Here is a 17093-nt window from a genome sequence, read left to right as displayed (position 1 = left end):
TGAATATTAAAACCCCTTTTTTTATTTAGGAACAGTACTTGAAATTGACTGGGGATCAAGGGGTTGGACAAAGTTTTATAGAGTGCTCTATCTGGACGTTTCCTGTTCCTGGGAGGAGCCTGTCGCTCTCGTGGTGGACCTGTCCTGGAGGTTACTAAAAAGGATGTTACCAGGTAACTAACATTGGTTTCTGTCAGCACATGTTTGTAAATGGTACTGTGTACATTGTGAATTTAGTGCTAAGGCTTGATTTGAAGAAAATCGCGAATCGAATCGAAATCGCAATTTCTGACAGAAATCGTGCAATTCAATCTTTTCCTAAAATCGTTCAGGCCTACTGCCCATGAACTACCATATGTGCAGTGATTGCATGATAATGGAAATTGCAAAATTAACTTCTATCCATAGGGTAGGGGCAGGTGGCATTGCTTAAGAGAGCCTACATCCGAGGGCCCCATGAAAGTTTTGCTATGGGGCCCCATGATGTCTAGCAACGCCACTGAAGTGCACATACTGCTTCTTCCAGCCCCCCGGAGTCCATCGGCTCTCTTGGCCTCCTCTGGGTCTCCCCTTTTGTCCCGCTGGCAGCTCTGTAAGATCTGCAACTGGAACCTCTACTGCGCATGCATGATGTCATCTGTGCACTCTTTTCGATCTCTCTTCCGTTGCCAGGAGAGTTTAGCGCATGCACGATTCTCAAAAGGATCAACTACGGGAGACCCATCAAGAAGGGCGCGTGAACAGGGCCACACATACTCGGTAGGCGTGACTGGAGTTCCAGTCGCAGATCAAATGGAGCTGCCAGTGGTAGAACAGAGGGGACCCAGAGGACACCAAGGGACCTGGTGGACTACAGGCAAGTTAAAATCCTCAGTTTTGAGTCCAATTCAGGTTTGCTTTAGATCTTCTGGGTTTCATCATCCTGCTGTTCAGACTTCAAGGAGCCGAAACTGACATGTCTGAGAAGATTTAAGCTGTTAGCTGTGGCAGTCTGTGGTGTAGGCCACTGTCTGGGCTTACCGTATTTTCCAGGTATTCAAAATATCACATCAACTAATCAAGTCGCTTCTCCACAAACAAACCTTCTGCTTCTGAGTGCCAACACACATCTACAAAAACGTTTGTGTCTTGAGTTCAGATTTTAATGCTTTTGGAGTCACTGACAGTAAACTAGTATGCAGATCATGTGTTCTGATGCCATAGAGACTCCACAGGCAGCATGCTCGCTTTAGGTGGGTGACTCAAAACCTACAGAAGTCGAAATGTGGGCAGGACAGCTGGGTTAATGAGCATTTAAAAAAAAATATGAGGATACCGTAGCTTCCATGTTTCTCTTCATTAAATTTAATTTAAACGTTGGAGTTTGCAAAGATTTGTAACAACTTTTAAGTAACACATAACAGAGCAAATAATGCATGCGTTATTTCGAGAGGTCCTGTAAATAAATGAAACTTGTGTGGTACTTAGCAGTGTTGTCTGTTTTTGTTTCACATGCCCACATGCAGCTACGAGTAAACTAGGGCTGTTGAATCTCTTGAGGAGCCAATTAGCTGGAAGCTCTTCCTAAACTTGTCCCTGAAATCTAAATTGAGCTTATTTTGGCTGCCATATTGATTTCCTTTTAATCAATACCATTTGCCTGGCAGTCCCACTGACCTCTTTGGCTGCAGTATTGTCTGAAACCTACAGCTGACACACACATGTCAGACTTGGATCAGAGCCCCTTGATCTCAGGGTCTTTGGTTTAAAGTATTAGAGGCAGAGGATCAGCAGAACAATCAGGCAATTTTAATTGTTTAAAGGAACTAAATATGTCAGTCTCCATATTCCTCTCATTTCAGGTGCTTTAAAATTCCAAAATAACTTGCAGAACATTTAACATTATTAGTCTTTCCAAAAAAGTTGGTATCTTTTTGGCACGAGGTTTGCCTTCCATGCAGCTTTATGTTCTGCCCCGCCTTCCATCCAGCTTTGTGTATTGTCCTGCCCCGTCCTCCATGCAGCTTTGTGTTATGTTGTGCCCCGCCCTCCATGCAGCTTTGTGTTATGTTGTGCCCCGCCCTCCATGCAGCTTTGTGTTATGTTGTGCCCCGTCCTCCATGCAGCTTTGTGTTATGTTGTGCCCCGCCCTCCATGCAGCTTTGTGTTCTGCCTCGCCCTCCATTCAGCTTTGTGTTATGTTCTGCCCCGCCTTCCATTCAGCTTTGTGTTATGTTCTGCCCCGCCCTCCATGCAGCTTTGTGTTATGTTCTGCCCCGCCCTTCATGCAGCTTTGTGTTATGTTCTGCCCTGATTTATGCTGGGCATACATGATGCGTTTTTTTGCTCGATTCTCCGCTTAATTGATTTTGCCACTTGATTCTCTTATCTTCCGCTTGTTTTTCTTATCTTCTTCTTTTCACTTCTATGAGAAATCGAGTGGCGAAACGATCGAACGGGGGAACAGACATGTCAGAAGTTCTCTATCGAGCCATCTATCTGCGGCAGAAATGAACCGTGTATTCCCAGCATTAGATACAGCATTTATGCTATGGCAGAGTACAAGATATCATGAGATTTTTTTTATTTCAGCGTCCTCATCTTAGCTTTCCATCCATCTTCATATATGGCCAGACAGGTACAGGGAAAACGTACGTCCTGCAGACAGTGCTGAGTATACTACAGGTAAGACTAAACTTACAATCTGGTGCAATCAAGGGAGTTATTTGAATTGACTGTTTCAATTACTTCTACTTTCCATCTGTGACTGATATTATATATTTATCAGGGTACTGCTGTGCACCACCTGAGATTTCCTCAGTTGTCAAGAGACATCTGAAGCAATATTGATCTGGCTGCTGATGGCACGAGCTCTATACAGTCAGCTGACAGCCAGTTTTAGAAATTCATAGCCAGCTGAAAAATGTAATGCAAAGGTACTTTTCAATAACGTTAAAATGCAAAAACATTTTTGCGGCACCGTTACATTTTTACAGCATTTAAAGTGTACCGGAGTTGAAGCTCTGGTACAGAATCGCATACCGGTACTTACTGAAGGAGAGGGAAGCCTCTGGATCCTAATGAGGCTTCCCTTACTGTCCTCTGATCCCCCGTCGCTGAGAGCAGATCTTCCAAAAATTGACTAGCGCGAGTATGGCCATGCCTGCACAGTAAGCTGGACGAGCGGCTCTGTGCTACTGCGCAGCCACAGCCATGCTTTTGCAGCTGCAACGGGGGTGGGCTCATGCCAGCATAGCACGCCCCCGATCAGCTGGAGGATGTTGGTTTTTTTTGTTTTTTATAGCATTATTTTTTTGGTTTACGATTTTAGTTCATCTATGACTTATGAACAGTATATATTCTCCATATCATTATCTACGGTCTGTATCTTGCAGCTGCCTCATGCCTTTGTAAACTGTGTGGAGTGCTTCACATCACGGTTGCTCTTTGAACAAATACTCAACCAGCTCTACAGTCACTGTCCATCCCCCGAAAATGAATACTGCTCCTATGAGCGATGCGACACATTTAACGAGTTTGTCCGCTTGTATAAAAAGATGATTCAGTGCCAAGAACTGGAGAATGAAACCATTTATATTGTGAGTACAGCATGTGGTAATATGGGAAGTGTGCTGCTGCCTCCTGTAGTGTGCTGTTATGTAGTGCGAGTCTAATGGCTACTTGTAAATTAGGGCTATCTGTTTATACTGTGTACTGGTAGTATTGCATGTCAGGGTGGCTATGGCCAAATTCTTTTCAATAAACCTGGACCCGCAAGATTACTTCTAATCTCCTTTTTACATTACAGCAATGGGTACAGTATTATAGTATAAGGTTACATTTTCCTGGGCATTTTAATGGCCTATTACAAATGCATTATCCCATCAAGTACCACGTTAGTGAAATTTCAATTTAAATACCATTTTGTGGATTGTACCTCCTTTAGATTAGTAAAAATGACACACTTGTCTCGGACCTTATTCCGGCCATGCTAGAATAATTTAAAGGACTTGTCGTCATAGAGAGTCATATGGAGGCTGCCCTATTTATTTCCTTGTAAACAATACCAGTTGCCTGGTAGCCTTCCTGATCTTTCATGCATCAGTAGTGTCTGACTCGCACACCCGTAACAAGCATGCTGCAAATCCACTCAAACTTCAGTCAAGCATCTGATCTGCGTGCTTGTGCATTATCTATGGCTAAAGGTATTAGAGGCAGAGGATCAGCAGGACAGCCAGGCAATTTGTATTGGTTAAAAGGAAATCAATATGGCAGCCTCCATATCCCTCTAACTAAAGGTTTCAGTCAAGATGAAGACAGCTAATATTGTAGACAAAACTCTAAAGTGTGTACAAGCGTCCCCCACCCTTTCAGTGATCCAGCAGGACAGACCGCTCTTCTCTGCTGCTGTTCTTCCTGTGGGAATTCATTTAAGGGACTCGCTGGTCTTCCTTCCTCGCCTATCCGTTTTGTTTTATAGAGCACCAACATATTCTGTAGCGCTGTATTATGTGCAAAACTTAAAACAATGGGGAGCATAGATACATGAGCAGTTCAACATACTGTGCAATCAGGACAAGCAGTGACTCGCATACCGATGCATACAATTGATGTGTAGTGTGAATAACTTCACCAATACTGATAGATGTTCATTTGATAAATTGCACAAAAAAAGAAAACAGCAGAGCTCCCTGCCCTAGCGAACTTACAAGACGGTAGTGGGGTTGAGATACGGGGGAGTAAACAACGGGGTTAGCAGATGAGGCAATGATCTTTAACCACTTCCTGTCCCTATGACGTCAAAATAAGTTTCTGCACTGTCCTACCTACAAAATCTTTAATACACTGTTTATTTATCTTTGGCCTGATAACATTAGTACAGAGTTGCAAAATAATGACAGCAAACCCCTCTCCTCCTCCCAGGGAATTCAATGGCAGAGTTAATTAGTAAACAAGTGTAAAATACGCATCCCAGGAGCAGACAGTAGCAGATTGTATGCATTACTTAATTGTTACATCTAATACATTATAAAAACAAATGAACTGTTTAAAGAGACACTGAAGCGAAAAAAAAATATGATATAGTGAATTGGTTGTGTACTATGAATAATTACTAGAAGATTAGCAGCAAAGAAAATATTCTCATACTTTTATTTTCAGGTATATAGTGTTTTTTCTAACATTGCATCATTCTATAATATGTGCAGATTACACAACACTCAGCATTCAAAATTAGTCTTTCAGAGCAGTCTGTGAAGTAATGACCTCTCCTCTAGCAGAGAAAAAGTAAACAGTTCACTTACAGTTGAGATAATAAAAGTCAGATAACAGCCCTCTCCACGACTAGTCGGAGTGCTTAATGGCTTGTTTGCATAGAGATAACAACTGGAGTTTCTCAACTCTTCCTGTACTGGAAACAATTAGACTGATGTATCTGATCTTAATGTTTTATTTCTTAGCTGTACTACACATACAAATCATATCATAATTTTTTTTTCGCTTCAGTGTCTCTTTAAACAGGTGGGATAGACAAATAAAATGTGTGGGTTTAATGTACAATAGAACTGTTCACATTCAAGCTATAATGTATGAAAGTTTATAAATTGTGTATTTTTTCCTTTTTTTTCCTTTTTTTTCCTTTTTAACCAGTTGACCCCCCAAGGGTTTTTACCCTGACGGACCAGAGCAATTTTTACCAGTCAGTGCTCCTCCCTTTTATTCCTTAATAACTTTATTACTACTTATCACAAGAAAATGCTCTATACCATGTTTTTTTCCCCCACCAATTAGGCTTTCTGTGGGTAGTATATTTTGCTAAGAATTTTTTTATTCTAAATGTGTTTTAATGGGAAAAATACAAAAATAATGGAAAAAATTCATTATTTCTCAGTCTTCAGCCATTATAGTTTTAGAATTAAATGTTCTCCTGTGTATAAAGCCAACACATTTTATTTGCCCAGTTTTCCTGATTATTAAACCGTTTAAATTATATCCATATCGCGATGTATGGCGACAATTTATTATTTTTAAATATTGGTGTTGTTTTTTTTTTTTTTTTTTTTTTTTTGTCCAGTCCATAATTACAAGCCCCTATGTAGTAAAGTGAAAGTAATTTTTCCTCATAAAATATAGATTAAAAAAATCAGAGTCCCTAAGGCAACTATTTTTGTATTTTTTTTTTTAAGCTGATTTTTTTTTTTTACAAGTGATTTTTGTTTTTGTTTTTTTAGCTTTGGAAGTGTTGTTATTTTATTTTATTTTTTATTATTATTATTATTATTATTATTATTATTGTGTATGTATGTCCCTGTATGTGTAATATACTTTTTGGCCACAAGATGGTGAAAGTGAACACTCTCTCCCGTTATAGGAAGTGATCACTTTTTTTTTTTTTTTAATTTTATTACATTGTGTTGGCGTCCTGTTTTATGAATGGACGCGGCCGCTCTTCGCGGTCACGTCCATTCACTCAAGGCATTGCGATTTGGGTAGAGGACCACTCGGTCCTCTTCCCCAATCACTCAACATGGATTCCCGACGGAAATGGCAGGGGGGCGGGAGCGGCGCGCACAAGTGCGGAGCGGCGGCGGGAACGCGCGACGTATTAAAACGTCATGTTGCCATTAACGGTAAAACATGACGTTTTAATACGATACGTTATTAAGTGGTTAAAATGCATGGAAAATTAGGTAATTACTAAAAACCAATGTCTGCCATAAAAAGCCTAATTTGTCCTGAGAAAAAAAAATAGATTTAGTTGTGATAATTATTGATAAAGTTATTGCAAAAGTAATCAGAGCTGAGCTGATTGGGGAAAATTACCAGGGTAGGGAAGTAGTTAAATTCTAGCTATAGCAAATTAAAAGCTTTGCTCAGGAAAGGTGTGTATTGAGGGCATGTTTTAAAATTTCCAGGCTCGGAAGAATGACAGACTGTGGTAGAGAGTTCCAAAGGAGTAGTGACACTCATAAGAAGTATTATGTTTGTTTGTTTGTATGGTATTTCTGCAGCAGGCACCATGTCTTTCAATTTGTATTCTGTCTCCATAAATGCTAGTTGTGCCAAGTGGATCCCTCAGAGCTGTGAGAAAAAAATTAAGTTTTCAACAGAGTTGGAAGCCATACCTGAATATTACTCTTTTTGTTGTGATTTTTTTTTTTGTGTGTGGCACTTGTTTGTGAAAATGAAGACACACTTTGTGAATGTGAAGTCTTTCTCTCTGTAGGTTCTTGATAAAGCTGAGCTCCTTCGGGAAATGGAAGCAAACCTTCTGCCGGCATTTCTCAGGCTGCAGGAGCTGGTAAGTGTAATTGTATCACACAACCTGTGCATGCAGAAGTACCAGCACAGTGTCTCCAGAATACATGGTGATTCATCTTTCACCTGAGTTCAACCCAGACATTTTTTATTTTTTTTTTCCCCTCTGAGGGCTCTTTCATAAGGGCAGTTGAAGGCAGTGAATTTGCCTCCTGTCAGCTGCTCTCCTGCACTGGCTGGGCGCTTGTTAGTGCTCGATACCGGTAGTAGACATGCAGCCCGTCCCCATGGAGTCACATCTGAGCGCAGCAATGCTCAGGTGATACATGTCGCATCTCTGCTGCTGGGTAACATCTTTTGTCAAGCACTGCCATCCGGAAATTGCCTCAGCAGTGCTTGGCCGAGTCGATCCACCATGGCGGTTCACTGGCTAAGGCATCTAGGGTTGTTAAGGAAAACTTAGAGACACTAACAAAAATTGCATCCTGTTTTTTATCATCCTACAAGTTCCAAAAGCTATTCTAATGTGTTCTGGCTTACTGCAGCACTTTCTACTATCACAGTCTCTGTAATAAATCAATGTATCTTTCCCCTGTCAGACTTGTCAGCCTGTGTCTGAAAGGCTGCCAAGTTCTTCAGTGTTGTGGTTCTGCTATGAACTCCACCTTCCAGGCCCCTCTATGCACACTGCCTGTGTATTTAGATTAGGGCAGCTTCTCTCTTACCTTTTACAAGCTGGATAAATCTTCATCTGAGCTGGCTGGGCTTTCACATACTGAGGAATTACAGACAAGGGCAGAGCTGTTTGCAGGAAGAAACGAGCAGCCTGAAACTTCAGTGCATGAGAGCAGAAGGGGGAAAGAAACACACAAATGATCTCTTGAGATTCAAAAGGAAGGGTGAATACAGCCTGCTTGTGTATGGATGTATTTTCTATGTGTGGACATACTGTACATCAACCTACTTCCTGTTTTGGTGGCCATTTTGTTTGTTTATAAACAAACTTTTTAAAACTGTTTTCTACCACTTTTAATGCGGCGATTAGCGGCGAAATTGTGACAGAGGGTAATAGATGTCCCCTAACGCACTGGTATGTTTACTTTTGTGCGATTTTAACAATACAGATTCTCTTTAAGTCAAATATAAAAAATGATTTTTACTCTCCCGGGGCATTCCTCAGCCCCCCGAAGCTGGAGGAAGGAACCCGGAAGTAGCCGCCGGCGGGAACAGGACGATCGGAGCGGGGCTGCGAGGGCACCATCCAGCTTCGGGGGCTGAGGAATGCCCCGGGTGAGTAAAAATAATTTTTTATATTTGACTTAAGTTTTCCTTTAAAGGGAACCTGAGAAGGAGAGGGAGAGAAAAATTATACATACCGGGGGCTTCCTTCAGCCCCCTCCAGGCTGATCGCTCCCTCGTTGTCGTCCTCTGCTGCCTGGATCATCTGGGATTCGGGCCTGAAAGACAGTCCTCCCATCTGGGACGTTGTGCGCATGTGCAGCCCTGTTGCACTTTCATCGCCTGGAGCATTCTGTGCCTGTGAAGTGCTACTGTGCAGATACAGAACGCTCCTGGTGATGGAGTACGCATGGACGGGTCTTCGTCTGCGCTGTATGGACCAGACTGAAGGACTTTCAGTGCGGAACTCCAGGCACCCCAGGTGGTGGAAGAGGACAACGAGGGAGTGATGGGCCTGGAGGGGGCTGGAGGAATCCCTAGGTATGTATAATTTTTCACTCCCTCCGTCTCAGGTTCACTTAAATATGGAAAGTTGTGAATGTGAAGTAATGTGTGAAAACATGTTTTCCACAGTGCTGTACACAGTATATAGTCTTGTTACTAACTGTCCCTCACAGGGGCTCAGAATTTAATCAAGAATTCCTGTTAGACTGTGATGGAGCCTGCCATTTTCTTACCTGATGACTTGTCGTCTTAATTTTTACAGACGCAAAGTAATGTGACCATGATATTCCTGTCTGAAATAGTATGGGAAACCTTCCGACCAAACACTGGATGTCTGGAGCCATTAACAGTATACTTCTCAGATTACAGCAAGGGTATGTTCCCCATCTTTACTACTGCTGTGCTGTGAGACACAACGCTGCACTGACACTGTTACCACCACTCAAGGCAGCTAGTCTTGTGGGAATTATATACAATACAATACCATATCTATAGCGCTTTTCTCCCATAGGACTCAGTGTTTAAGCTCTCTCAGATTCAGTAGTTGGTAGTAGGATGAAGTATTCACACAACAAGTTAGATTTCTGCAAATGCCAAACTGAACAGGTGGGTTTTCAGTCTTGGGACGGAGCTGTCCTGATCTGCTGAGCAAAAGTGTACCCTAATAGAAAAGTATATAAATTTTTATATACTTTTCTATTAGGGTACACTTTTGTTTAGTATCTTTAATCAGGTTTGTTTTTTTGTATACTGATCTGCTGAGGTAAGGAGTTCCAAAGCAACAGCAGCATGACAGAAGGCTCTGGGACCAAAAGTTTCCATATAGACTATTAACCACTTTGCATCCAGACCTTGTTTTCCCCTTATGGACCGGAGCAATTTTGACGTTTTAGCTATGTCCCTATTTAATCAGCCATAACTTTATCCCTACTCAGTACACCTAAATGATCTATGTATCTTTTTTTTTCAGGTCAAACTAGACTTTCATTGGTGGGTATTTTGTCCCTAGACCAAAAAAGTTTTCTATGCATTTTAATAGGAAAAAGAGGGGAAAATGAAAAAAATTATTTTGTTTTCTCAGTTTTTATCAATTCCAGTTTAAAAATGAAAAGTGCCACAGGAGATAAAAACATGTCACCAGTATTATGTCCCCCATTATAGATAGCAAATGTGTCCTGAGCATCAGCCCCCCCCCCCCTCCATACTCAGATGTGTCCAATATCAGTCACCCCCAGTATAGCCCTATGTGTCCTCTGTGTTTGGCACCACCCAATATAGATAGACAGATGTTTCCCCAGGATTGCTGCCCTTCATAACCAAATGTGTCCCCAGGGATAGTGGTCCCCCATTATAGCCAGATGTGCCCTCAGGATTAGCGTGTGCACCCAGGATTTGTGTGCACCCACCACTACAGCCAGATCTGCCCCAGTATAAAATTCTACACTCAAAACTGGTATATGTGGCCCCACTTATTTTATCTCCCCCCCCCCCCCCCCACCAGCTGCACATTTCACCCCCACCAGGGGTCCACGCACCCCATAATGGATAGCCAGATGCCCACCCCCCGTCCCCCACCCACCCAGGCAGTGGCCAGATCGCTATAAAAAATGATCAGCAAGCAGCCTGACTCAGCTTATCTCGTTCCAGCGATCAGCCTGCAGCCCGAGCATCCATTCCCCGCTCTGCACGCAGCCCTGTGATGCTGAATAGCCAGGTCCTGGCTTGATGACGTCATCAAGCCAGGACCCGAGTAACCGACATTACACGGCTGAGTTCAGAGGGGTGATTGGAGGCTCGGGCTGCAGGCTCATCGCTGGAACGAGGTAAGGTGAGTGCGGCTGCTTGCTGATCACCTTTTTTAGCCGATCTGGTCACCGAAGGGAGAGATGAAGGATCACAGCAGTGATCGTTCATCCGTGGGGGGTCTCTAATAGGCTACAAGGGAACATGTTTCCCGACGTCATGGTCGCTTGGAGGGTGCCACATATGGAGTAGATATAACTGTAGCAGTGGAAAAAGTGTTTAACATCTAGGCACGATGCTGAACATCTGATATGTGGTTTAGGAGTACTGGGGTCCTCAGGCTGGATGGTGTAATGGTTAAGGGCTCTGCCTCTGACACAGGAGACCAGGGTTCGAATCTCGGCTTTGACTGTTCAGTAGGAGACCTTTGGCAAGTGCAACATTGCTACTGCCTATAGAGCGCACCCTAGTGGCTGCTGCTCTGGCGCTTTGAGTCCGCCAGGAGAAAAGCATGATATAAATGTTTTGTCTTGTCTCAGTCTGTCACATGATGGACACTCCGTTGTACTAGGTTTTGCCAATGAGATGCAAATAGTTTCTCCTTGCATACAAATTTTAAGTATATACAGCTTGAAATTGGACAAATCGGAATAACTCCATGTTAGTTTTTATTGGACCAAGTTCAAGCTGCATAATATTTACTTGAAATCTGAATGCAAGGAGAAATTGTTTGCATCTCATTGATCGACCCATGCATGCGGGGAGAAGAAAAACAAAGATGTGTGCTCTGACCAGGTTCACCTGACTGTGTACTTACAGCCTAATCATCTATTAACTAATTAAAATAGCATAGCATATGGTGATAACACATGCCTGCCAGAATAAGGACCGTCTAAACTAAATCACCACGTTCCCTGCAGGAGTTGGCCCATGCAAAATCCATTGGATCTCAACAGGAGTGCCGCGTGTAGACCCTCTATGCTCCCAGGAAAAGGCGAGCAGCAGTGACACCCCACGAGCATCCACTGCCCAGGAGTACCGCAGCTGCCTGCATTAACCCTACTGTTCACAATATCTGTCAAGTCATCAAGTTTGCTGATGACACCACCATCATAGGCCTTGTCACCAAGGAGAGCATTCAGGAGTACTGTCAGCAGGTGGAGAGAATATCACTGGTGCAAAGAGAATAGGCTAGTGCTCAACACTGCAAAAACCATTAAGCTGATCATCGACTTCATCGATCATTGAGGAAGTCTGCTCCCACTCCACCCCCCCCCCCCCCCAATCTAGAGGGTGGGCCATTTATATGGATACACTTTAATAAAATGGGAATGGTTGATGTCACATGTCCCTCTTCCTATTGAAAAAACAAAAGTTGGATTCAAAATGGTCGCCATGGTCACCACCCATCTTGAAAAGTTCCCCCCTCACTATACTAATGTGCCACAAACAGGAAGTTAATATTACCAACCATTCCCATTTTATTAAGGTGTATCCATAGAAATGGCCCACCCTGTATGTTCATGGCATTGAGTTGGCCAGAGTACCCTGCGCCTGCCTCCTGGGCACTACCATCTCCAGCGATTTCAGCTGGCACTCAGCGGAAAGCCCAGCAGAGACTGTTCTTCCTCCGCCAACTGAGGAAGTTTGGCATTGCCCGGGAGATTCTAACAAGTTTCTACTCCGCCATCATAGAATCGATCCTCTGCTCCTCCATCTTGGTTTGGTATACTGACGCCACTGCCAGCGACAGGCATAACCTTAAGAGGGTTATCAGGTCGGCGGAGTGAATCATCAGTAGACCCCTCCCCTCACTTGCCACCCTGTACGACACCAGACTATGGTCTAGGGCGCTGAGGATTACCAATGACCCCTCTCATCCGCGCCAGTGCTTCATCAGTCCACTCCCATTGGGCCAGAGGATTTGAGCTATCTACACCAGGACAACCAGACACAGAAATTCCTTTCCCCTCGGCTGTCAGCATCCTGAACTCCCTCCACATTCTTCCACCCCCCCCCCCCCCAATAGTGCCAACCACGCTACGATTCCCATTCCCAGAACGAGAATTGCAAATGCAGTCGCTGGTAATCACTGTGAGCGCTAGTGATTGTGAGTTTTCTGTGTGACAGCGCTTAGGTCTGGGCCTGCTAGAGCGCTTTTCAGCTGCACTTTGGGATCATCAGCAATCCCAAAAGGCACTACCTGAATGCAAGTAAATGAAGGTAAATTCAATCATGGGTTCTGTAGCATTTTTGGAGCATTTGTGGAATTGTTTTTCAAAAGCAAATTTGCAGTAACTTTGTAGGTGGTTTTTCTGTTTAAATAAAGTTTGAAACTACTTGCCGGGTCTTCTGATGTCTAGCTTTTGGCATGTAGCCCCACCCCCTAGCACAAGAGGTCATCAGCGCTTCTCTATTTGGAGATATAGAAGTGCTGATAACCTCTTGTGCTAAGGACAGGGCTGGAGGCTGGAAATGGATCTTGGGAGACCCGGCCAGTATTTTACACTCTATTTACAAAAGATACAAGATAAAATAAAAACGTAAATTATAAGCGCTGTACTATCACTAGCAGTAGATCATTGTACAGCGCCTCTAATCGCTGAAAATCACAGTAGCAAACACTAGCAAAAACGCGGAGCGTTTGGTATAGCGATTGGTGATCTTTAGTGGGCCCCAATCCTAATGGTGTGTTCCGTGAGAACATAGCTTTCCTGCAGGTTCCTTATATACCAATCGGGATCTCTGTCTAAAAGTTTCTGAAAGTAAATTTGGATTGCTGTATGTAGTCACATCCATGGGATTGTACACTACTGGTGAAGTAGGCAAAATGTTGGTTGGGGGTTGCATGATTTCTAGTTATGTGCCTGCTGCCTGACTTCTGAACTGGGGCAGAGGCCATGCCACCATGGAGCTTTAGTTCAAATAATATGCAGCCACTAAAGCATTGTGTCCAGGTAAGCTGAGTGGACTTCAGAAGAGAGATCTTTCTGTATTAGCTGCCCTTGAAATACATTGAGTTCTGTATCCAAACATCATATTGTATCCTCTTACATGTTTACAGTGGAACTTCAGAAGATCCTATCCAGTAACTATCCCGAGGAGTACTCTTCCGACTTTTATGCATCCTACATCAACATTCTGCTGGGCGTCTTCTACGCTGTATGCCGGGACATTAAAGAGCTCAGACATTTGGTAAGATATCGGCACAGAAAGATTATTAATGGGATTTATTTTTAAAGCACCATCATGTTCTGTAATGCTGCACAGAGTACAATGCAGAGAATAGTGGAGGTCGTAAACACATCTACCCAGGGTACTAATGGCTTATGTCCAGCAAGACCACTATAAAGCTACCGGTACATGTATAGTTAAAGAACACCTGTAATCGGGTTGAAAAAAGAAAAAAATTAGATTATTATCTCGCTCTAGCTTTTCTACTCTGAAAACCATTTAGGCCCATATACACTTTTAGTGTAAGTCACCCAAAACAATCATGCTTTTGGGCATCTTTTCCAAGTGTGTATCCGTGTCCCCCGACACCCACCTGCTGCTTGTTGGCAATTAGGCATGCTGGAAAACCTGTAAATAGTTGTTTGCTGCTACAGGTGCTTGCAGTTTGCCCCCGCTCAGCTTTTTCCTCTTCACAGAGGAAATCATGCTTATTGGCAGATAGCTGAGCAGCCTGTTTGTACAGTAAACAACCACCCAAAAGTAGGTGTGTCTCTCTGTCTTTGAAGGTGTGCCTGGACCAATGTTTAGCTACATGCACACACAGTATACTCATCATTTAATGGAAGTCACATCATGTCTGCTTCCAGTGGTTATCTGCAATTTTCCAGCGAACAAGTGCTCTGAAGTGTACGTTCCTGGGGGCTTTTCTGCAGTTATAGAGTAATTCTATTGTAGGTTACAGAGTACACTATGCCAGTCTCTCCAGGGAATGATGATAAAATGTAGTTCTAATGTATGGCATTTTATAAACTGGATTCACTTTATGGCCTCAGAGCTTACATGGGACACCAGGTGATGCTGCTAGTAGAATATGGACAATAGTGTCAATATTCTACTAAAGCTTTACCTAGCCTATCTCTCTCACTAATGTTACCTCTACCTGCTCCTAGCGCTAACTGCTGCCTTAGCTACTTCTAAAACTAAATCTCCTGCTACTCTTCCTGCACTTACCGGCTACAAGATCCACACCGCTAACATCGCGCTCTGTGGCAGCACCCAAGTTACCTGTCTCAGAGAAGCTGCTGAAATCTAACTCCGTGGATGGCCACAGTAGAGATGGTTTGTGCCTGAATGTTTGCCTTTCTGACATCCAGAGAAGAAACTTTTGGAGAAATTGGATTGACCGATGTGATGACTCTTTCCAGCTTTCCATTACTTGAATTTATAATTGTTGTAATAGTAACAGTAACTGTTACAAGTCTAAGCGGGGTCAGAGGTGACCAAGATTGCCTCTGTCCCCTCACACCCTGCTCACTCCATCATCCAGCTTATGCCTTCAGGAGTGAGATACCGGTCAGTCGCAACTAAAACTTCCAGGTACAGGAACAGCTTCTTCCCTCAGGTGGTAACCATGCTTAATGTGGAACCACACTAGAACTGCTAGGACTGGAAGCATTACAGCCCAGAACTGAAAATAATTACTTCACACCCTGTTTACTATGACTTAATCTTATATACTATATACTATACTTGTATACTATACTTGACTTATATACTGTCCTTGCATTGTTTTGTCTGTTCCGCCAAGTCATATTCCTTGTAAGTATACTGTACACTTATTTGGCCAAATAAAATTGATTCTGATTCTGAAAGCAGAAGTGGAAATCTTTCTATTTTTTCTGGCCAGTTTGCTGCCTTTACCGTTTATCGTGTTTGTATTTTGCAGGCTGCGCTAAACTTTCCAAAATTCTGTGAACCAGTGATCAGAGGAGAAGGTAATATTGCATGAATGGCCTTTACCTCTAGTTCAGGGGTCAGGAACCATTTTAGCTGAGAGAGAGCCATAAACGCCACATATTTTAAAATGTAATTCTGTGAGACCCATACAATATGTTTCAAACTGGAATAGTGCGCATGCGCAGCAGAGGGCTCTCGACCCTGTTGCCATGGTGATGTGTATACAGTTGATCCGCTGGGCAGGGGAAGTGTCAGACACATCTTCAGCTTCTCTTGGGTTTCAACAACATCAGCAATTTCCCTGAGAGTTAGACAATAGAAATACAGACTAACAGTTTGTACAATTAGCTAGCTGACTTGGGGGTTGAGACACTGACTTTGTAGGACGAGATTTCTGCGCTTTGGCCCAGTAGGCTTCCTGTCAAGTGACAGGCGGCCTATTGGGCCAATCAAAGTGCGGGGATCTCATCCTAAAAAGTCACTGGACCTGACATGATCCAGGGAGGGACAATTGGAGCAGCCGTTCGTTTTGTGGTAGCGCGAGTAAGTTAGTAGTGCATGCTACAGCAGCAGCGTGCCTACTTTGAAAATTTTATCTGCGCTGCCACACTAAGCTGCGCTGCTTGATCAGTGTAGCTAAGTGAATCAACCCCTACTGATTTGTATGTGAGCCAGATGTAGCCATCAAGAGAGCTGCATCTGGCTCCCGTGTCATAGGTTCCCTACCCCTGCTCTAGTTACTAATAAGCTGACTTAAAAGGACTCATTCTTGGCTGGCTTCTTTTTCAGTTTAGAGAACGGTTTCCAAATTCATAAAAGTGAACCTGGAGGGAGAGCGATATGGAGACAGATAGGTATTTCATTTTAAACCATACAAGTTGCCTGGCAGGCCTGCTTATCCTCTGCCTCTAATACTTTTAGCCATAGACCCTGCACAAGTGTGCAGATCACATTTCTGTCAATATTAGTCACATGCTTGCTACAGGTGGGTGATTCAGACACTACTGACCAGAAAGATCAGCAGGACTGCCAGGCAATGTGCATTAAGGAAATAAATATGGCAGCCTTAATATCCCCCTCACTTAAAGTTCCCTTTAACATCTCTTCCTTGGTTAAACTTCTTTTTTTTCCATCTGGCACTCCTGCAGAAATGTTCTTGTCATTTCCCTCTTCTTTCTCCCATTCTAGAACTACCGGTATGCCGCATCTGTATGTTGATTTACCGCTGACCACTAAATCGGGGTCATTATACAACCATTAACCCCCGATTCTTTCTAAGAATCCTCCCCCACTCCATGCACGCCTGCGCATAACTGCCAAGCGTGCACATGCCCGCCACTTGTGGTGCGGTGGCTTGTGCTTTGCACAGCTGCGTCCATGCTGTGCATTACAACTGCCGATTAGTACATTCGGTGAAGCGATCAGCTTTTTACTTGGTAAATGTCTATCTGTGTCTGGCGTTACAGCAAGCTCCTGTATCACATGACACCAGGTACCTGTAGTGATGTTAAATACGCAGG

The 17093-nt window shown here is 43.3% G+C and overlaps 1 protein-coding gene across 4 annotated transcripts in view; it reads left to right on the top strand.

Annotated features, from left to right (window-relative positions):
* Positions 1-17093, top strand: part of ORC5 (origin recognition complex subunit 5) — a 64050-nt gene that overhangs the window by 21486 nt on the left and 25471 nt on the right. For all 4 annotated transcript variants that reach the window (XM_068237487.1, XM_068237484.1, XM_068237486.1 and 1 more), the window contains exons 3-8: positions 2572-2664; positions 3375-3578; positions 7205-7279; positions 9182-9293; positions 13727-13857; positions 15563-15611. In XM_068237487.1, the coding sequence (XP_068093588.1) occupies positions 2572-2664; positions 3375-3578; positions 7205-7279; positions 9182-9293; positions 13727-13857; positions 15563-15611 (664 nt within the window). The remainder of the gene's footprint in view (positions 1-2571; positions 2665-3374; positions 3579-7204; positions 7280-9181; positions 9294-13726; positions 13858-15562; positions 15612-17093) is intronic.

Source organism: Hyperolius riggenbachi, chromosome 5 (genome assembly GCF_040937935.1).
Source record: "Hyperolius riggenbachi isolate aHypRig1 chromosome 5, aHypRig1.pri, whole genome shotgun sequence".
NCBI classification, from domain to species: Eukaryota; Metazoa; Chordata; class Amphibia; order Anura; family Hyperoliidae; genus Hyperolius; species Hyperolius riggenbachi.
This window is presented reverse-complemented; position numbering and strand designations above follow the sequence as displayed.